Raw genomic sequence first — 20953 nt, 5'->3', positions numbered from 1 at the left:
TAATGAAATTCACTTCAGTGGGTTCAGTTTCACTGTGACTGGAATGGAAGGGAGGCAAACAGTTCAGTGAAAGATTCTGAGATATATAAAAATAAACAGAAATTAAGATTCTGGTTATGCAGCTAATGTGTACGCAATAATCACTGGGTATGCAGCCATTTAATAAATGTTAATTATAGCTTGATCCACAGTTATCCAGTTATACTTGGCTGCTTGTGTTTAAGCGGAGTTAAACTGAATTGAATTTGTTCCAGCACTGAGCTCTGGCAGAACCAGGTTCTCTGTTTACTCACTCAAATTAAGACCTGCCCCCCACCATTTATTCCAGTAGTTTCCATCACACCTTCACAATCAGCCTTTCCTGCCTGGAATAATCTTCCCTGCACCAGAGAAATCTCTTTCCATGCTCATCCAATCTTTCCCTTGCTCCAATGCTTCATTTGAGCCAGGGTCAAGAAACAACGCCTCTGAAGATATGAAGTGTAGATTTTTTCTTGCACATAGAGCCAAGGCCAGCCCAAGACATTTAGCTGCCTGAGGCAGAACAACAAATAGGGCCCTGCAACCAAGGCAGAGTGCATAGTCCTCAAGGCTGGTGAATTTTTTTGACACCCAAGACAAGAAAATCCCACCAGTGCTCCTCCCTGGCAGAAAATATAGCAATAATATATAACTAAGAATTTGCAACCACTCTTCCTAATGATAGGGCACAGAGCAATTGCAATCAGTCCTTGTGCCTGTGGGATAATAGAGAAGGCCTCTAGAGGACACCATTTTCTGGCACAGCTGACTTTTGGGTCCTTAGTTTTTTAGAATTAAGCACAGAGGACTCCTCCAAAGAATTCCTCTGTTAATGTGATACAATAGCAGTCACATAACATAACTTTGTCCATGTTCCATTCCTCCATATACTCCATGCTGGAAGTCTGTGTGCAACTCAGCTTGCAGAGGGGTTTTGCATGGATTAAGACAGAAGAGTTAGGGACATCCAAATTCTCATATTATTCATGTAACTGTAAGCTCTTGATCCAACCTCTCTATCTCTTTGTTGTTAGACTGATATTCTCAGGTTGCATCTTGTTTTACAACTTCCTCCTCCTCACACTTCTCTCTTGAACCTTAAGATGTGAAGTCATCTTTAACTATTCTCTGGGAGAACAAAGAAGCAAGCAAGGCTGCCTCAATCTTCTCTAGACCAGTTAGCTTAGAGCTAGACAATGTGCTATCCAAGTTATCAGTGGCATAGCGTGGGGGGTGCAGGGGGGGGGCAGCCACACTGGGCACAACATCTGGGGGTTAGGGGGCGCAAATCCACGGGTTTGTTGTTGTTTAGTCGTTTAGTCGTGTCCGACTCTTCGTGACCCCATGGACCAGAGAACGCCAGGCACCTCTGTCCTCCACTGCCTCCCGCAGTTTGCTCAAACTCATGCTGGTAACCTCGAAAACACTATCCAACCATCTCGTCCTCTGCCGTCCCCTTCTCCTTGTGCCCTCCATCTTTCCCAACATCAGGGTCTTCTCCAGGGAGTCTTCTCTTCTCATGAGGTGGCCAAAGTACTGGAGCCTCAGCTTCACAATCTGTCCTTCCAGTGAGCACTCAGGGTTGATTTCCTTCAGTATGGAGAGGTTTGATCTTCTTGCAGTCCATGGGACTCTCAAGAGTCTCCTCCAGCACCATAATTCAAAAGCATCAATTCTTCGGCGATCAGCCTTCTTTATGGTCCAGCTCTCACTTCCATACATCACTACTGGGAAAACCATAGCTTTAACTATACGAACCTTTGTTGGCAAGGTGATGCCTCTACTTCTCAAGATGCTGTCTAGGCCTGTCATTGCCCTTCTCCCAAGAAGCAGGCGTCTTTTAATTTCGTGGCTGCTGTCACCATCTGCTGTGATCATTGAGCCCAAGAAAGTAAAATCTCTCACCACCTCCATTTCTTCCCCTTCTATTTGCCAGGAGGTGATGGGACCAGTGGCCATGATCTTCGTTTTTTTGATGTTGAGCTTCAGACCATATTTTGCGCTCTCCTCTTTCACCCTCATTAAAAGGTTCTTTAATTCCTCCTCACTTTCTGCCATCAAGGTTGTGTCATCTGCATATCTGAGGTTGTTGATATTTCTTCCGGCAATCTTAATTCCGGCTAGGGATTCATCCAGCCCAGCCTTTCGCATGATGAATTCTGCATATAAGTTAAATAAGCAGGGAGACAAAATACAGCCTTGTCGTACTCCTTTCCCAATTTTGAACCAATCAGTTGTTCCATATCCAGTTCTAACTGTAGCTTCTTGTCCCACATAGAGATTTCTCAGGAGACAGATGAGGTGATCTGGCACTCCCATTTCTTTAAGAACTTGCCATAGTTTGCCGTGGTCGACACAGTCAAAAGCTTTTGCATAGTCAATGAAGCAGAAGTAGATGTCTTTCTGGAACTCTCTAGCTTTCTCCATAATCCAGCGCATGTTTGCAATTTGGTCTCTGGTTCCTCTGCCTCTTCTAAATCCAGCTTGCACTTCTGGGAGTTCTTGGTCCACATACTGCTTGAGCCTTCCTTGTAGAATTTTAAGCATAACCTTGCTAGCGTGTGAAATGAGTGCAATTGTGCGGTAGTTGGAGCATTCTTTGGCACTGCCCTTCTTTGGGATTGGGATGTAGACTGATCTTCTCCAATCCTCTGGCCACTGCTGAGTTTTCCAAACTTGCTGGCATATTGAGTGTAGCACCTTAACAGCATCATCTTTTAAAATTTTAAATAGTTCAGCTGGAATGCCATCACTTCCACTGGCCTTGTTATTTGCAGTGCTTTCTAAGGCCCATTTGACTTCACTTTCCAGGATGTCTGGCTCAAGGTCAGCAACCACACTACCTGGGGTATACGAGACATCCATTTCTTTCTGGTATAATTCCTCTGTGTATTCTTGCCACCTCTTCTTGATGTCTTCTGCTTCTGTTAGGTCCTTTCCACTTTTGTCCTTTATTGTGGAAATCTTTGTACGAAATGTTCCTTTCATATCTCCAATTTTCTTGAACAGATCTCTGGTTCTTCCCATTCTATTGCTTTCCTCTATTTCTTTGCATTGCTCGTTTAAGAAGGTCTTCTTGTCTCTCCTTGCTATTCTTTGGAAATCTGCATTCAATTTCCTGTATCTTTCACCATCTCCCTCGCATTTTGCTTGCCTTCTCTCCCCCGCTATTTGTAAGGCCTCATTGGACAGCCACTTTGCTTTCTTGCATTTCCTTCTCATTGGGATGGTTTTCGTTGCTGCCTCCTGTATAATGTTACGAGCCTCCATCCATAGTTCTTCAGGCATTTTGTCCACCAAATCTAAATCCTTAAACCTGTTCCTCACTTCCACTGTGTATTCATAAGGGATTTGACTTAGATTGTATCTTACCGGCCCAGTGGTTTTTCCTACTTTCTTCAGTTTAAGCTTGAATTTTGCTATAAGAAGCTGATGATCTGAGCCACAGTCAGCTCCAGGTCTTGTTTTTGCTGACTGTATAGAGCTTCTCCATCTTTGGCTGCAGAGAATATAATCAATCTGATTTCGATGCTGCCCATCTGGTGATGTCCATGTGTAGAGTCGTCTCTTGTGTTGTTGGAAAAGCGTGTTTGTGATGACCAGCTTGTTCTCTTGACAGAACTCTATTAGCCTTTGCCCTGCTTCGTTTTGATCTCCAAGGCCAAACTTGCCAGTTGTTCCTTTTATCTCTTGACTCCCTACTTTAGCATTCCAATCCCCTATAATGAGAAGAACATCCTTCTTTGGTGTCACTTCTATAAGGTCTTGTAAGTCTTCATAGAATTGGTCAATTTCAGTTTCTTCAGCACAAGTAGTTGGTGCATAAACTTGGATTACTGTGATGTTAAAAGGTCTGCCTTGGATTCGTATCGAGATCATTCTATCATTTTTGAGATTGCATCCCAGTACAGCTTTCGCCACTCTTTTGTTGACTATGAGGGCCACTCCATTTCTTTTATGGGTTTCTTGCCCACAGTAGTAGATATGATGGTCATCCGAACTGAATTCACCCATTCCCGTCCATTTTAGTTCACTGATGCCCAGGATGTCAATATTTATTCTTGCCATCTCATTTTTGACCACCTCCAACTTACCCAGGTTCATGGTTCTTACATTCCAGGTTCCTATGCAATATTTTTCTTTACAGCATTGGACTTTCCTTTCGCTTCCAGGCATATCCGCAACTGAGCGTCCTTTCGGCTTTGGCCCAGCCGCTTCATCAGCTCTGGATCTACTTGTACTTGCCCTCTGCTCTTCCCCAGTAGCATGTTGGACGCCTTCCGACCTGAGGGGCTCATCTTCCAGCGTCATATCTTTTATATGCCTGTTGTCTTTGTCCATGGAGTTTTCTTGGCAGGGATACTGGAGTGGCTTGCCGGTTCCTCCTCCAGGTGGATCACGTTTGGTCAAAACTCTCCACTATGACCTGTTCATCTTGGGTGCCCTGCTCGGCATAGTTCATAGCTTCTCTGAGTTCTTCAAGCCCCTTCGCCACGGCAAGGCAGTGATCCATGAAGGGGATCCACGGGTTAGGGGGCACAAATTACTTGCCTTGCCCCGGGTGCTGACAACCCACGCTATGCCACTGCAAGTTATGCACTTCCTACAATAAATAACTTTATTTTTCTTACCTATAAGCATGTCTGCAACAAATAAGCCTCCTCTTTAACCACGATTCACTCACCAAACACTGCTCACTCAGCATCCAAAAGGGTTTCAGTAGGTGACTGATCCAGCTAATCCCAATACTCCAGTTATTTTTATTTACTAGAGATGACAACCCTGGTTTTCTGGTAGTTATCCTTAGTAAATCACTGTCCCTTTTTTGCTTTGGGGCAGGCTTTTTTCTTTTTATTAGCAACCATACACATGGAATTGTTTTTCTTCAAGTTTCAGCTTTTCCCCTCAGCCCACCCTAGGAATTAAATGTCAGGAGTTCTATTTGGGCATTTACTTTCCTTAACTGAGGGAGAATGAGGGTATGCTGGCAAACTCTACACCTTGCAGCATGTCACATTTCTCATCTTTACAGCCCTCCATGCATTGAATTTTGATCTCCATGATCTTTTGAAGTGGGGAGGGAGACTTCCATACATACGGATGCTTTCTACAGAATTTAGAGTTCTAGATATGTGTTGTGAATAGGTTTTATGGTAGTGGATGCATCTAATCACAGTGCACACACATGTAAATGAACACATAAGGTACTGAGGAGTACACAGCCTGCCATTTCACAGGCTTGGATAATTTGAAATGTTGGCAACATACTGCAAGAGGCTAGCTATCTTATTATAGCATAGAAGAACATTCAGCAATGCAAAATTGAGTGTTGGTGTCCCAGCTAGTGACAACTGGAGTTAGAATATGGGTGTTTCAACTATGCCAGAATGTTCCTATTGCTGCCAACTGGAATGTTCTTCCCTTTGCTATCAATCATTATGGATTGATTTATTTGCACGGAAGTTAGAAAACGACAGCTATTTATTCATTCTGATCTGTTTGCGGTGAGGTTAGATGATGAGTCAAGCAAGTGTTATCCTGCACTTTCCAGTGCATTTTCCTGTCACTTTCCTTATAGCAAAAAGTTTGATTTTGGGGGGAAGCAGGCTAGTTGTGCAAGACCTCTCAATCAATTAATTACCAAATTAATTGATGGACTAGCATCAGAAAATAGTGACAGTCTGGAGGTGGAGGTGCCTGCTGTATAAAAGCAGCTTGCTATTGTGGTCATCACCCAACAACTACATGTGTGAAACAACTATCCCAGATCAGAGACATTCACATCACTTCAGTCTTCACGAAACAGGATTTGTGGCTTGGAGCTTCCTTCCTCTCTCTGGCACTCTTCTAATTGAGAGGTTGGGCTGAATTGATGCTTTACATCCATGCTTTATATATAATCAGTGCTCCCCCCCCCTAAACATTGTTTAGGGGTACTCTCATTTTCCTACCTATATTGAAATACTGCCCCTCAATGAACTTAGATTCACAAAATATTTAGGGGCATGTGGACCCCTGCGTCCCCCAGAAAAAAGCACTTTATATAATGTTTTACATTGCCACTGGTTTAAAAACCGTTTCCCTCTTCATTGTTTTAGCTTGGATTCACAGGTGTGTGTTGAGTTGGGCTGTGTTTTTGTAGAGTGCAGTTCTAGTTTTATTGTACTGAGGTGGGCTTAGTCCTGAACGGCAGCACGGAAATATTCGAGGAAAAAAATCAATAATTGGCAGTCATGAGGGAATGAGCAGCTTATGGGACCAAAGAAAGAGCCCATAATAGTCACTTGCTGGGAGCTGGAAAACCCTGTTTCCCAGTGAGCTACTCAATGGACAGCAGCAGCAGCACTGAGCTGGATGTGCTGGACTAATAATGGTCTGATTCAGCAGAAGGCGCCTTCCTGGGGCCCTGCGGGTTACGCCTGCCGCCTGCGCTTCTCCGAGGCCCCTACAGACCCTCGGGGCCCTCTTCCCTCTTTGGGGCGCCCCCTTTCTCCTCAGCCCAGCCGCCTCCCGGCCGAACGCGGGGAGGGAGGGGAGCGGTTGCTAGGAGACGAGAGCGGCGGCCCGTGTACACAGCGGCAACGCGGCAGCGAGGAGAAGGACAGGCCCTCTCGCCCGGCCTGTACGCGGGGTCCTCGCTCCCTTCTCACCTCGGGGCCTCTGCGCTTCTCCACCCGCTGCAAAAATGGCAGAGGTGAGCCCCTTCCTCACGGTGCAGCCTCTTCCGTATCTCCCCTCTTCCGCCGCCGCTCTAGGGCTCCCCCCTCCCCTTTATTACCTTTCCTTAACAACACATTTTCCCCAATCCATCCATACCTAGGAATCGCCTCCTTTCTCCCCAAAAGGAAACAAAGGTTACTGGGCGCCCTCTCAGGTATTTCCACGTCCCCCTTCTGCTGCCTCCACCCCTCCCCGCACCAATACTGGGGAAGAAGTAGAAGAATATCTTCTTTCATTTGCCAGTCGCATACATGATAGCGTGAATTTCGCCAGTTTTAATAGATCTATACTTTGCACGCTTGTACGTAGGCTCACGACAATGTCCTTTCTCACCTTATTTTATAAAGACATGGGGTGTAAAAAAACACAACCCCTCATCCCATCCCCTTGAGTATGTACACACACCACACATCTCCTCGCCAGAACTCAAGGATGCACTCTCACTAGCTTGCACCATTATTGTACGCAGAAGTAGTATGGTTTAAGAATGGTGAAAAAGTGGGATTATAATCTGAGTTAGTGATGGAGTCAGGTAGAACTTTGTTCTGGATTAATTGATCCAGAATAGTTTACATGTCTGATCATACACCTATTTTAAGTGTTTCGCTCTCCACACTTTCCCATGCCTTACCTCTTGCCCAGTTCTTCTTCGCTACCCATCATTGTGTCCTAGAATTCCTGCCCATGAATTTGTCTAATTTGTTTTACCCTGATCCCTTCCTTTCCCAGAATGACTCTCTTAACTTGTTTCTCCCACATCTGTATTCCATCCTGCACTGTATTCCATCTCTGTCATCATTCTCCATTTTGTTTTCTATTCCTTTCTTCTAATTATCACTTGCTGACATCTGTCAGTGACTGGAGGAAAGTTTTTCTCCCTCCTCTCATAACACTAGAACCCACGGATGTCCAGTGAAGCTGGATGTTGGGAAATTCAGGACACCAAAAGAAAGTACTTTATGCAGCACATAGTTAAGCTATGGAGTTCCTTCCCCCAGGAGGCTGTGCTGGCCACCGACTTGGATGGCTTTAAAAGAGGATTAGACCAATTCATGGAGGATAATGCTATCAGTGGCACTACCTATAATAGTTATGCCTTGCCTCCATGATCAGAGACACTAATGCTTCTGAATGCCAGTTGCTGGAAACCACAGGAAGAGGGTAGTGGTGGTTTTGCGCTCAGGTCCTTTCTTGCTGATTTACCACAGATGTCTGTTTGGCCACCATGAGAATAGGATGCTGGACTAGATGGGCCAATTGGCCTAATCCAGCAGGGTTCTTCTTATGTTCAGTTTCCCTTTTCGTTTTCATAATGCCTTCTCTATGTATATTGGTGACTCTTCTTTACACCTTGTTCACTGCTTTCTTATCAATCATTTCCCCTGTGGGCCTGAGCAGACAACGATAACTCCAACAGACGTGTGTAGCGCTGAACTTGAAATGGAGAGAAAAAACGTCAGGGGCACCAACTCTCTTTTGTACTGGTGGAACATGTGCTGATCCTATAGGTTGTAAGAAATTAACATGTTTAGTAAGAAATCAACATGTGGACTAATCTTTGTGTATTGTGTATAATAATAATAATAATAATAATAATAATAAATAATCCCGGAAAGCATTTAACACCACTAGCCATCCCAAGGTCCCTGCCTCTATTCCATTTTTGTGACTCCCCCCCCCCAACACAAGGGCTGGATCTCTTCTCTGTCTCTTGTTTGTCGTTTCCTTCCTGCTCACTTTCTCTTCCCCTCCTTATATCTTTCTTTTGCCCCTTCCTGCTTTTACTCCTTCCCTCATCCCACTACCTTCCTTCTCTCTCTGTCTCATAACAACTTTGCTAAGGCATTTGGGATGGAGTGAGAACTCAGTTTGTTGTCTATTGCTGGTTGGTTGATCTCATGTTTTAAAGGATGCTTTATGCTATTTTAGTCATTATGTATATAAGATTATTTTAATGATTTGTCAATATTTTACTGTGAAAACTTCCTCCTTGGGGACAGTTGGTAAAGGGTGGGATAGAAAAACTCAAAATAAACAAATGACTCCTTTTTTGTTTCTCTTGTTTTGTATGTCTGTTATTATTTCAATCCCCCCTTCTTTCATCTCTCAAGTCTTTATCCCCCCCGCCCGCTCACGTTCTGCATGGGTTTCTTTAAGAGAGGCCATTTTCTGTGTGTCTTCTAGTACAGTTGTCCTATGCACCTTGTAGCTAACAATCTTTTTGTCATTTCAGCTAGCCGTTGCCTTTCCCCTTAGTTTTGTCCTTTATTAATTGAAATGTTCCCAGCCTGTGTTTCTTGATACTCTGGGCAAACGGGGGGGCAATAAACCAAGCTTTATGGGCTGAATAACTGAGTTTGGCATGAACTCAGACAGGGAGAATAAAACAGAGGCAGCCTCACTGCTCCCCTTAGCCCACAAAACATCTTTACTTCCGTTTGATTTCACACATATTTTTCTGTCAGCAAGTAGTTTATCATGAGTAGAGAATACTATTACATTTTAAGCATTGTGAATTGAAATAGTTTTATGGTGAGGTGCAATATTGTGTGCTATAGGCTCAGTGGCGGCATGGTGATACAATTGTGATATATTGGCTTCTATAGCTAAAATATATTAGTTGAAACAAATGGGATCTTGTTCTCCTCCCTCTACATCTTTCTCACTTCCTCCCAGTTGATTAGCGTTCCATGCTCACTGAGTATGCTCGGTTCTCATTGAACTGGAGGGTTTCCCCCTCCATTTTGGATTTTTTTTTTGTGAGTTGGGATGGACACACTTGTGCACAGTTCTGGCTGGGTTAAAATATTGGATTTTTCTATTTTTGTAGGCAGTTCTCACTTCTTAGAAATTCAATTGTTGGGGCTGTTTACAGTTTTTTATCTCTCAAATCAGTCAGCGTTATGTGGTCATTGAGTCCTCATTGGACTCCTTCAGGCTCCCTTACAGATGGGGTTTCTGGTGTGGTACTTGTGTGCACCACAACTTCCTCAGAAAGCCCCCCTGCCTGTCTCTTTTTTTAAAGAAACAAGTGTTTGTGTGCTCTTTTGTTTAGGAGGGATTGTCTTTTTAGGGGTGTTTTAAAAAACTTTTTATTTGTTTTGAGATGTGTATAGGTGTTTTGCTTTTTGCCTGTTTTCTTTCTTTCTTTTAAGGGTCTGAGAATCTTCAGTTTTTTCTTCTATGAAATGGTGCCCACAACAATCTCTTAAATTTCTAAGTATGGCCCTGAGCCCCAAAAGGTTGGGGATTCCTTATCTATTTGTTAAAATGTGATGTTTAGTGATCTGTGTGATTTTATGTAAGAACAATTTAGGCTGCAGTATTATACTCACATGGAGGTAAATTGTATTAAACTCAATGGGGCTTACTTACTTTTGAATACAAATAGCAGTGTTTTTTATTTCAGACCAACTTAGTTATTGAAAATGTAAACAACTCAAAATGACTTACTTCTGAATAAACATTCATAGGATTATACTGCAAATCAGTTTCTTTTCGTCAGATCTGTGGTTTATCCAACTTAAATTCAATATCTTGTTTCTAATAGTTGTTTCAGAGGAAGTGTACAGAAATGTAGGACAAACATTGTCAAACAAATGGCTTCCAGGCTGTGGCATGTAAACCATGCACTGTAACCTGCCAGGTCCTAGATATACTCTCTAACTTCCTGGGACTACAAAGTATTCATAAGCCTAGCATTATTTTAAGGCCGAAATGGTGTTGATTCCACCACCCCATCCCAAGTAACTGCTTAGTGAAGAATTGAAGAACAGCATACTTTGAAGTGACATCTTCAAGGAATATATGATCATGAAAACAAAGACAGCAGTTGTGATATAAACACTGGAATCTTTAAAAGTTGTGTTTTATAATTGGATACTTTGTGTAATGGTAAGTCTTTATAGATGGGCTGAAGTCATGTTTAAAAGACTCTGCTTGCCTAAAGATTGTGCATTTAAAATAGGATGGAATGTAAGCTTCATATGGTATGAGTTGCCATAATCACAGATGTTTTAATCAAAAGGAGGTACCTTGGAGCTATTATACCAATATCTTGGGATATGTCATTATCTTTATCAAGATGCCTTTGGTGACTGACTGATAGATTCTCCCTTTCCTTTCATCCAGGAAAAATATGACAAACCTGCAATAGAAGAAAATATCTTTGAAGCGTTGGAAAAAGACTTCCAAGAAGTCATCAATGAGCTTACAGGAGATCAAAGCCTTGAGAAATTTCGCGTGGAATATGAGAAGCTCCACACAGTGCTAAGAAAGTCCTATGAGAATGAAAAGCGTCTCATGGCAAAATGCAGGGAGCTGAATGCAGAGATTGTGGTGAATTCGGCTAAAGTGGCTACTGCCCTGAAACTCTCACAGGATGACCAGACAACAATAGCATCTCTGAAAAGGGTAAGGGAAGCAAAACATGACAAATGCATAACTGAGGCCATAGTAATAAATGGAGGTCTTGAATCCGTAAAATGTTAGCACTTTCATGATCCTTAGTATGATGACTTGGTGTGAGTTACAGTTTGTAGTGGAAGTTGATGTCATTTTACTGTTGATCTCAGCTCTTCTAATTCTGTTAATCATCTGTGGTTGAAAGGGAAGATCAGATTATGCAAAGAAACTCATGCCACCTATACTAACTATTTAATAATACATATTTAAACCATACATTCACATTCAGTTACATTGATTTTATTCTCACGTCACTTGAAACAGTTGTTAAACTAGAGTATAATTTAAATGTATATGTGTAGTGTACGCATGCTGAAGTTGTGGGTCCTTTGCTCCTTCCCCTGCTCTTCTTCTGTAACATTCCTAGAAAAGTTTTTAATGAGGTCAGTGTTCACCATCAAACTGGCATTTTCAGAATGTAGGTCAAATGAACCCATGCAACGTTTGGCATGTGGTAAAGCTATTGTGTGATTGTTTCATCACATACATGCCTCCAGTTCTCAATAGAAGCCACATTTACAGCGTAACAGCAAAAGTGCTGAAAGTGAATTTAAAATAATATGCAGGAAATGGACTACTGCGTATGTCAGACTGCTCAGAGCGACACAACCTACATTTACAATGTGCCAATTTCATAGTGTGAATTTGGTAAAAATATAATGTGTTTATATATCTAATTTTAGGGGCTAGCATAAGATTAATTCTAGTTAGAAGTATCTAACAGGTTTTTGCATTCTTTTTGTTTTGTATCTTCAATCAGACATATTTGAACTGCTTATTTTATTATCTTACCATATTAATACGTCTTTGTCCTTTTACCCTGATACAAAAAGGAACAACCTTGTGTTCCTCCATCTGAAATAAAACAAACAAACAAGAGGACACTTTCATAATGTTGTGTATAGTCATGCTCTAGCCAAAGTAAATGACAAAAACAGAAGCCCATTTGGGTATTAAGATGTCCTTCATCTGAGTGTACAGACTCCTTTGACTATGTCAATGAGAGCAGGAACAGTATGGAGATGAGATGAGCAATTACATTATGCACCAAAGTATCCAGTTGTGCCACTGTGGTCCTTTGGGAACTTTTGAGAATGCACAGTAAAGTTGCAGCTTAAGGCTAATTGATTGGACCATTTTCCACTTAGGCAGGTGAAATATGACAGCTCTTACTTAGGCAGGTGACACTGATTTTAATGAAACTATTATGACAGTATTGTAAAAAATAACTGATATCATAGAACTGTAGAATCTATTTGATGGCTTGCTTTGGGACTGCAGTGCTAAGAAAAAACATCAATGAAATTTTGTGGGGTTTTAATGGGATAAAGAGTGCCTGGTGTGCTCTGGTCCATGGGGTCACGAAGAGCTGGACACGACTAAACGACTAAACAACAACAACAATGGGATAAGGAATATTCCTGTTAGATATTATTTTCCCCTTCATCTGCTTTGTTGAACAAATTTGTTCCTTAAACAAATGTAAATGTTACATGGATATTAAATACTATTTTAAAACATGGAATTGTACCAGGATAAATTTTATGGCACCAACAAGTGGTTTTCCTTCAATACAAATAGTAGCTTTAGATGGGTTATTTCAGGACTAAAGCAGAGGAAAATCACACTGCCTGCTGTGAGCATGACAATTATCACCCCACTGCAGGGCTGTTATTTGCATTTTAAAGAAATATATATTAAATATAAAGATGCATTTAAAACCAAATCTAGATTGGCCCTTAGATTCTAAACACAAAAATAGTTCGGCTGAGGCTAATTTTTCTGTTCTTAAACATATTGTTAGTTATGTTTATAATGCTTTATTGAACTGGACAGTGAACTTAATATTATCACTTCAAAATCAAACAATATTTACATCATAATGAGATGTGGTATGAGAGCATAGAACATAGAAGAAATATGGTAGATGTAATAGGTGAAAACACATTTCAAAAGCTTTATGATAATCCTTTAGGGAGCTTGCCTTTTTGAAAAAAGTCTTACTCAAATTATCCTTCTGAGCTGTCCCAAAAAAGAAGAGAAGAAGCTAAGATGTGGTAGCAAGCAGCTTTCCTGACCCAAGAGCCACAGATATTAAGGGGATAACCTTCTTGCTACCTGAACTCTCTCCATACTTTTATGATTTGATGGACTAGTATATGATGGTTAACAAAGAAAGGGAAAAAATCCCTGGCTACGAGCTGAAAATAATATCCCAAACAATAGATTTTAAGTTCTGTGACAAAACCCATGGCTTCAGGTCATGGTTGAGTACCCTTCCTTTGACCCCCATTGTTTATGGGCTAGCTTAACCATAAATTGCTTTGCATTTTAATCATTCTCCCAAATATTCATATCATGTTTACTCATTTATGAGATAAGCAGAAAATATTAACAATACTAGCTTGCTTTCCCCTGAATTTCTTGTTTGAATCAAATACAATCATAGAATCTTAAGAGTTGGAAGCTCCCCCAAGGGCCATCTAGTCCAACTCCCTGCAATGCAGGAATCTCAGCTAAAGCATCCATGCCAGATGGCCATCCAGCCTCTGCTTAAAAACCTCCAAGGAAGGAGAGCCCACCACCTCTAGTGGGAGTCTATTGCACTGCTGAACAGCTCTTAATGTCAGAAAGTTTTTTTCGAATGTTTAGTTGTCATCTCCTTCTGGACTTTTTAAGAGAAAAGCTGGATTTTAAAATTATGATTATAGAAACGCTGGGCAAAATATGGATAAACTTGGCCACAGATTCTAGTGGACTTTAAGCAAGATTCATGCTAATGAAAATAAATAACTTTGAAAATACAATATAATTAGGTATAATGTTCCATATTAGTAGGTATGGATTGCTTAATTGAAAGTACTAATATTTACTGGCCAGACAGAATTGGCTAATAGAACAGAACACAGATGAAGACCAAAGGTTGAAAGAAGGCTGAAAACTTTTATTCATTAACCTGGAGGAAAATTAATTAGCTAATTGTTCATTTTTAATTAAATATATGAAACTGTTTTCTTCAACCATCCACAGGAGATCGAAAAGGCCTGGAAAATGGTGGATGCAGCTTATGAGAAGGAGCAGAAAGCAAAGGAAACCATCCTGTCTCTTAAAGAGGAAATCGTGAACTTGACTAAATTAGTGGAGCAAGGATCTGGATTATCATTGGGTCAGGAGCATAAGTGAGTTGCATCCGGAGAGGACTGGGAGAAATTGCCATTCATTGAGACTACATTTGATAAAGATAATGCAAATAATTTTGCAAAAACCTGCACATATTATCTTTTAGGTGGGAAAATATATTTCATGTGTGAAAAGCTGTGTGTTTGCACCCTCAGAATAGCTTGATAAATTTTATTCAAAAGCCACAGCAGTCTATCCCCTAGCCAGGATGCCTTATGTGCCCCCTCCCAGCAAAAATAAAAGAAGCATGGCACTGGGGTGGGCAGAAAGGTTTAAACTCCTTGGCCAAGTCCAGTTCCCTGATGAGGATACAAATTGCCCCTTCCTGGTCTTCAGATCAATCATATGATGAGTGGGGGAGGGCAGCAATGGGGGGGGGGCTGTGTGCCCACACACATTTTTCCCAACACCTACCACTGGTATGTGGTCCCCAGAGTGTTTGCCAAAGGTGAATGTGGCCCTTAAGCTCAGAAGCACTTGCCACCCCTGATCTAGGATTTATGTTCTGGGGAGTGTAAGGCCATGGGGGCATCTTCAATCTCTGCAGTGATTAGTGGTTTCTATCCTTGAAAAATGTTAAGAAATTGTCGGTGTGCAACAGTGTGATTGGTAGATGGGAAAGCAGTTGCCACAACCATTTGGTGTTGCTATATTAGCTTTAACTTGTACTGTTAATCTTGTGATGTTCGGTTTGCTGCTGGGAGCCCCTGTGTAACAGTAGCGTAGCAGTTGTCAGCATACTTGGAGCATAAGTTCAAGCTGCCTTCCACATGGGTTTTCAGTTGGAACCCAGTGTCTTTCATTGTTACTCAGTGTGTCTAACTTTTGCTGTTGATAATAACAATAACTGGCAGTCAGTGCACATGGCAGCTTCCCTGTGGGTCCCTGCTTTGAAGAGCTTACAATCTAAATTTTAGCACTGCAGTATGTGGTTGTTTCATTTACATGTACAGTTAATAGTTAATGCAGGGCACAGAAACTAGTGAGCTTTGCCAAACGCTTCATGGAAAAGGTGGGAAAGTATAGTGGTCAGCAGGGGAGAAAGGGAAGTCTTCTTTGTTGGTCAGAAGGTCTTTGGAGGGTCAACGGTGCTGAAGCCAGATGAGCAGATATCCTGGGCAGATTATGTTCTTGTCTGTACATCTCTTGGATCCTGGACATTTATGTGTCATGTAATATCTCAGATTAGCTGAGACAGCCTATTCAAATCCAAAGGGAGACACCCAGAAAACGACAAGGCAGGAGTAGAGGAGTGGGCATACAGTGAGCATGCTGCAGAGCATGACAGTTTAGAGTTCTGATCATTAGGTTGGAAGGAACTAAGTTTGAATCATGAATTCAGCTGAAGAATAAAAACTACTGGGTTGTGATTTTTGCTACTAAGTAGTAATAGGGTGTTTTTAGTAAATGTTCACAGACATGCAATTTAGTTGACAGGTTTTGTGAGCGAATAGAAGGGGAGTTTCATATAAAGCAGTTATATCTTTACACTATCATTTCCCACAAAGCACCTTTTGTGGAGAACACGGAGAAGTTGACTCAGATCTTTTTTCCCCCCACAGCCTGCGGGAATTGCTAAAATTCAAGGAAGAAGTAACAAAGGAGCGAGACCAGCTTTTGTCAGAGGTTGTAAAGTTACGTGAAAATGTAACAAATATGTCAGATCAACAGCACGAAGCAGAAATGACAAAAACTGTGGCGGAACAAACCATTGCTGAGGTCTGTGTAAACCCTATTTGCTGTCACTTTTGTCTTTGTCTAGAAGGCTTCCAAAGCTTTCCAATTTGTCTCTATTAACTACCACCTGCTATTTTACTTCCTAAACCTTTTCCAGGCGGGTTGGTGAGAAGTCATCGGTGGCAGAGCATCATCAGTGTATTTAATCTCTTTCATTGATCTCTGACATATCTTTTTCAGAAAGTTTTCCTTCTGTAGGGGACTTAAATGTTTGCCAAATCTGCACCAACCGGAGCTGCTGCTTTATAAATACTGAGAAGACATGTTTCTACTCTGCTGAGTTTATAATCTAGATTAGATTGAGGGGAGACATTAGGGGAGAGGGCAGAATGGAGGCAGGAGTAGGTTTTTAACTTTAGGTAGAGTGGGAGGGGAACAGCCTGAGAACCAGGGTTCCTTCTTCTGCTGGTTCCATCCCTTTTGCTTGCATCCCATCTGAGTTTTGTGATCATTTCTTTCTTGTACTTGTAAAGCCCATATGGGTTTGTGGGGTAGATAGTGGGGTGTTCAGCGATCTCTAGACTTTCTTGCCCCTCACCCCTGAAACATTCCTTTCACTGTTCATCAGATCACTTCTTTGTCTTCCCTGAAGTCTCCCTAAAACATATTTTGTTTCACAAAACCATTCCTTAACCAACTGTGCTTCACCCTCACCTCCATTCTTCATGTGAAGCATTGACTTTATCTCATTAGCCCTACTTTGGCTGAGGTTCTGATCAATTTTACTGTGTAGCGACATGGGTAGCATTGTGGTCTAAACCACCTTGGGCTTATCTATCGTAAGGTCAGCAGTTTGAACCTGTGCTACAGGGTGAGCTCCCATTGCTTTGTCCCAGCTCCTGCCAACCTAGCAGTTCAAAAGCATACCAGTGCAAGTAGATAAATAGGTACTGCTGCGGCAGGAAGGTAAACGGTGTTTCCGTGCGCTCTGGCTTCCGTCACGGTGCCCCATTGCGCCATAAACAGTTTAGTCTTGCTGGCCACATAACCCGAAAAAAGCTGTCTGCAGACAAATGCTGGCTCCCTCGGCCTGAAAGCGGAGATGAGCGCCACACCCCATAGTCAAATTCAACTAGACTTAACTGTCCAGTGGTCCTTTACCTTTTACCTTTACCTTACTGTCCAGATGCTGTGTAAATTGTTTAAATAGCAAAAAGTAGAATGCAAACTTATATGTGGATAGAATATACACTTACTGATTCCCCTGATTAAAAGAAAAATATTTTTTGCCATTTCCTCCTCTATTGCTGTTTGCAGCTTAATCAGGAAATCCAGTTGCGTCAGAATGAGGCTTCAAGGGAGGCCCGAAGAAAAGAAAAAATGGAGAGGGAACTAAAACAGCAGCAGATGGAATTAGACAGTAAATTGGCTGAAATGAAGGCAATGCAGCAGAATATGAATAGAAACAAGGAGGAACTCCTGAGAATTGAGCAGCAGCTCAAGGAGCAAAAGGTAATGTAGGGTCTGACACTGAACTTCCTTAAAAACACACACACATAGACTCTTCAGATCAAGGTCAGATTTTCAGGACAGAATGAAAACACTTGGGGAAACTAAACACTTTCTTTTTCTTGGTCATATACGGCTAATATAGATTTTGACAAAAATCCTACCTGCTCCCTCACTCGCACTGAAGTAATTTAATAATGCCTTCTAAAGATTTGTGGCAAAATAGGACAATAAAGCCACATGCACAAAATTACATCCTGGTCCCTTGGGTTTGTTAAAAGTATCTCTGAGTGTGAGCCTTTAGTTACATGACATGAGATAAATGAATGCATAACTGTGGGATCCTGTAACATGGGAAGCAAACATGGTTCCCTACTGTTGGACTCCATCTTCCAATCCAACACCGTCTCTCTCCTCTGGTCACGGATTCTGCCGGTCATCTCAGCCAGTCCCATAAATTCAGTCACCTTGGTCTGCCATTCTTCCAGAGTAGGTAATTCTTGAGTCTTCCAATACTTTGCTAGTAGGATTCTTGCTGCTGTGGTTGCGTACATGAAGAATGTTCTGTCTTCCTTTGGTACCATTTGGCCGACCATGCCCAAGAGAAAAGCCTCCGGTTTCTTAACAAATGTCCACTTAAGGATTTTCTTAATTTCATTATAGATCATTTCCCAGTAGGCCTTAATCTTTGGGCAGGTCCACCAAAGGTGATAGAAGGTTCCTTCACATTCATTGCATTTCCAACAATTATTATTGGGCAGATGATATATCTTTGCTAGCTTGACTGGGGTCATGTACCACCTATATATCATTTTCATTATATTCTCTTTTAAGGCACTACATGCCGTGAATTTAATGCCTGTGGTCCATAACCGTTCCCAGTCTGCAAACATGATATCATGACCAATATCTTGTGCCCATTTAATCATTGCTGATTTTACTGTTTCATCTTGCGTGTTCCATTTCAGCAGCAAATTATACATTCTAGACAAATTTTTAGTATTGGGCTCCAGTAATTCCGTTTCTAACTTTGACCTCTCTTTCTGAAATCCTAATTTCCTGTCCTGCTTAAACATCTCGTTAATCTGATGGTAGTGTAGCCAATCTCGGACTTTAGGTTTTAGTTTCTCCAAGCTCTGTAGTTTGAGATTTTCACCATCATGTTCTAAAATTTCACAATATTTTGGCCAATCTGAGTCCATATTAAGTTTTTTTACCGCCTTGGCTTCCAGGGGTGACAACCACCTGGGGGTTTTATTCTCCAACAAATCTTTGTAACGGTTCCATACATTAAACAATGCTTTCCTGACAATGTGGTTTTTAAAGCCTCTATGCACCTTTACCTTGTCATACCATAAATATGCATGTCAGCCGAAACTGTTATCATGTCCTTCTAGATCTAAGATGTCTGTGTTCTCAAGAAGTAGCCATTGTTTCAACCAGCAAAAAGCTGCTGCTTCATAGTAAAGTCTGAAGTCCGGCAGGGCAAAGCCCCCTCTATCCTTTGCATCAGTTAAGATCTTAAATTTTATTCTGGGCTTTTTGCCCTGCCAGACAAAATTAGATATATCTTTCTGCCACTTCTTGAAACAGTCCATCTTGTCCAAAATTTGCAGTGTCTGAAACAAAAACAACAGTCTCGGCAATACATTCATTTTAATAGCAGCAATTCGGCCTAACAAGGAGAGTCTCAACCTAGACCATATGTCAAGATCTTTCTTCACCTCCAACCAACATTTCTCATAATTATCCTTAAATAAATTCACATTTTTAGATGTTAAGTTCACCCCCAGGTATTTCACTTTTTTTGTTATTTCCAAACCAGTTTCCCTTTGAAAGCTATCTTTTCCCTCCATCGTTAGATTTTTTCCCAGCACCTTTGTCTTTTGTTTATTTAATTAAAAACCTGCCACTTGACCAAATATTTCGATAAGTTCTAAAGCTCTTTTTGTACTGGCTTCTGGTTGTTGCAGAGTCAAAACTAAGTCATCTGCAAATGCTCTTAACTTGTAATGTTTAGCTCCGAGTCGTATTCCTTCTACCAGCTGGTCCCTTCTAATCATGTTCAACAATACCTCCAGGACTGATATAAACAATAGAGGGGATATTGGGCATCCCTGTCGTGTCCCTTTTTCTATTGGGATCTCATCCATAACCATACCGTTCACAATTAATTTAGCTCTTTGTTCAGAATATATTGCACCTATACCGTTTTCAAAGTTTTGGCCTACCCCCATCCCATGGAGATTCCTCTTCAGAAAGCTCCAACAAATATTGTCAAAGGCTTTCTCCGCATCCACAAAAATCAGAACTGCTTTCCTATTTATGTCAGTCTCCAAAAATTCCAAGATATCTATAATGTTCCTCACGTTATCTGACATATATCTCCCTGGGAGAAAGCCTGTTTGGTCCTTATGAATCTCCTCTGATAACACTTTCTTAAATCTTTTTGCTAAAATGTCTGCAAAGATTTTATAATCCACGTTTAGAAGTGATATAGGGCGGTAGTTCTTAACTTGATGTTTCTCAGTTTCTGTCTTCGGTATAAGTGAGATGAATGCTTCTTTCCACGATTCGGGAGCCTTTTTCCCTTCTAAGATTTGGTTGCATACTTCTTTCAATGGTTGTATTAACCATTCCTTCAGTGCTTTATAATATCTGGCAGTCAGTCCATCTGGTCCTGGTGATTTTCCCATTTGCATATTTTGGATGGCACCCTCTATTTCTTGATCTGTAATTTTCTCATTTAAAATCCTCTTGTTCTTTTCCGAGATCTTTGACAATCCATACTTTTTAATAAAATCTTCTATCTCTTGTTCATTCTTTGGCCCTTGAGCGTATAACTTCTTGAAAAAGCTTTGAAAGCAATTACTGATCTCGTTTGGTTTATAAATAGATTTACCATCTACTTCGAGAGATGTCACAGTGTTCAACTTTTGTCTCTTTTTCAATTGCCATGATAGCAGTTTCCCACATTTGTCTGCTGATTCAAAAGTTTTTTGCCTCATTTGTTTTATTTTCCATTCTATCTCCTCGTTCATCAGTTCCATATATTGGGTCTGATAGTACTTTATTTCCCTTAAAATCTCCTGAGACTTGGGTTTAGATCTCAGTTTCTTCTCTCCTTCTTTCATTTGTTTCCAAATTTTTTCCTTCTTCTCATTCTGTTGTTTCCTCTTTATAGAATTTTGCTGAATCAGGAAGCCACGCATCACGGCCTTGCTTGCGTCCCATATTGTTCTTCTTTCCACATCTGATCTTAAATTTATCTCGAAGTAGTCTTTCAGTGTCTTTTGGGCCTTTTTATAGATTGTTTCATCTTTAAACAGGGTGTCATTCATTCTCCATCTGAAGGTTCCAGCTGTTGTCAGTTTCATTTCCA

At 41.2% G+C, this 20953-nt stretch overlaps 1 protein-coding gene across 1 annotated transcript in view; it reads left to right on the top strand.

Annotated features, from left to right (window-relative positions):
* Positions 1 to 6238: 6238 nt before the first annotated feature.
* The window catches only part of CFAP58 (cilia and flagella associated protein 58), an 84454-nt gene continuing 69739 nt past the window's right edge, over positions 6239 to 20953 (top strand). Inside the window, exons 1-5 of the mRNA XM_083741568.1 lie at positions 6239 to 6715; positions 10873 to 11154; positions 14236 to 14384; positions 15948 to 16104; positions 17380 to 17574. Of these exons, the coding sequence (XP_083597694.1) occupies positions 6707 to 6715; positions 10873 to 11154; positions 14236 to 14384; positions 15948 to 16104; positions 17380 to 17574 (792 nt within the window). The 5' untranslated portion in view covers positions 6239 to 6706. The remainder of the gene's footprint in view (positions 6716 to 10872; positions 11155 to 14235; positions 14385 to 15947; positions 16105 to 17379; positions 17575 to 20953) is intronic.

This window comes from Podarcis gaigeae (assembly GCF_964106915.1).
Source record: "Podarcis gaigeae genome assembly, chromosome: 5".
Taxonomy (NCBI): Eukaryota; Metazoa; Chordata; class Lepidosauria; order Squamata; family Lacertidae; genus Podarcis; species Podarcis gaigeae.
The sequence above is the reverse complement of the archived record's forward strand: the minus strand, read 5'-3'. Positions and strand labels throughout refer to the sequence as shown.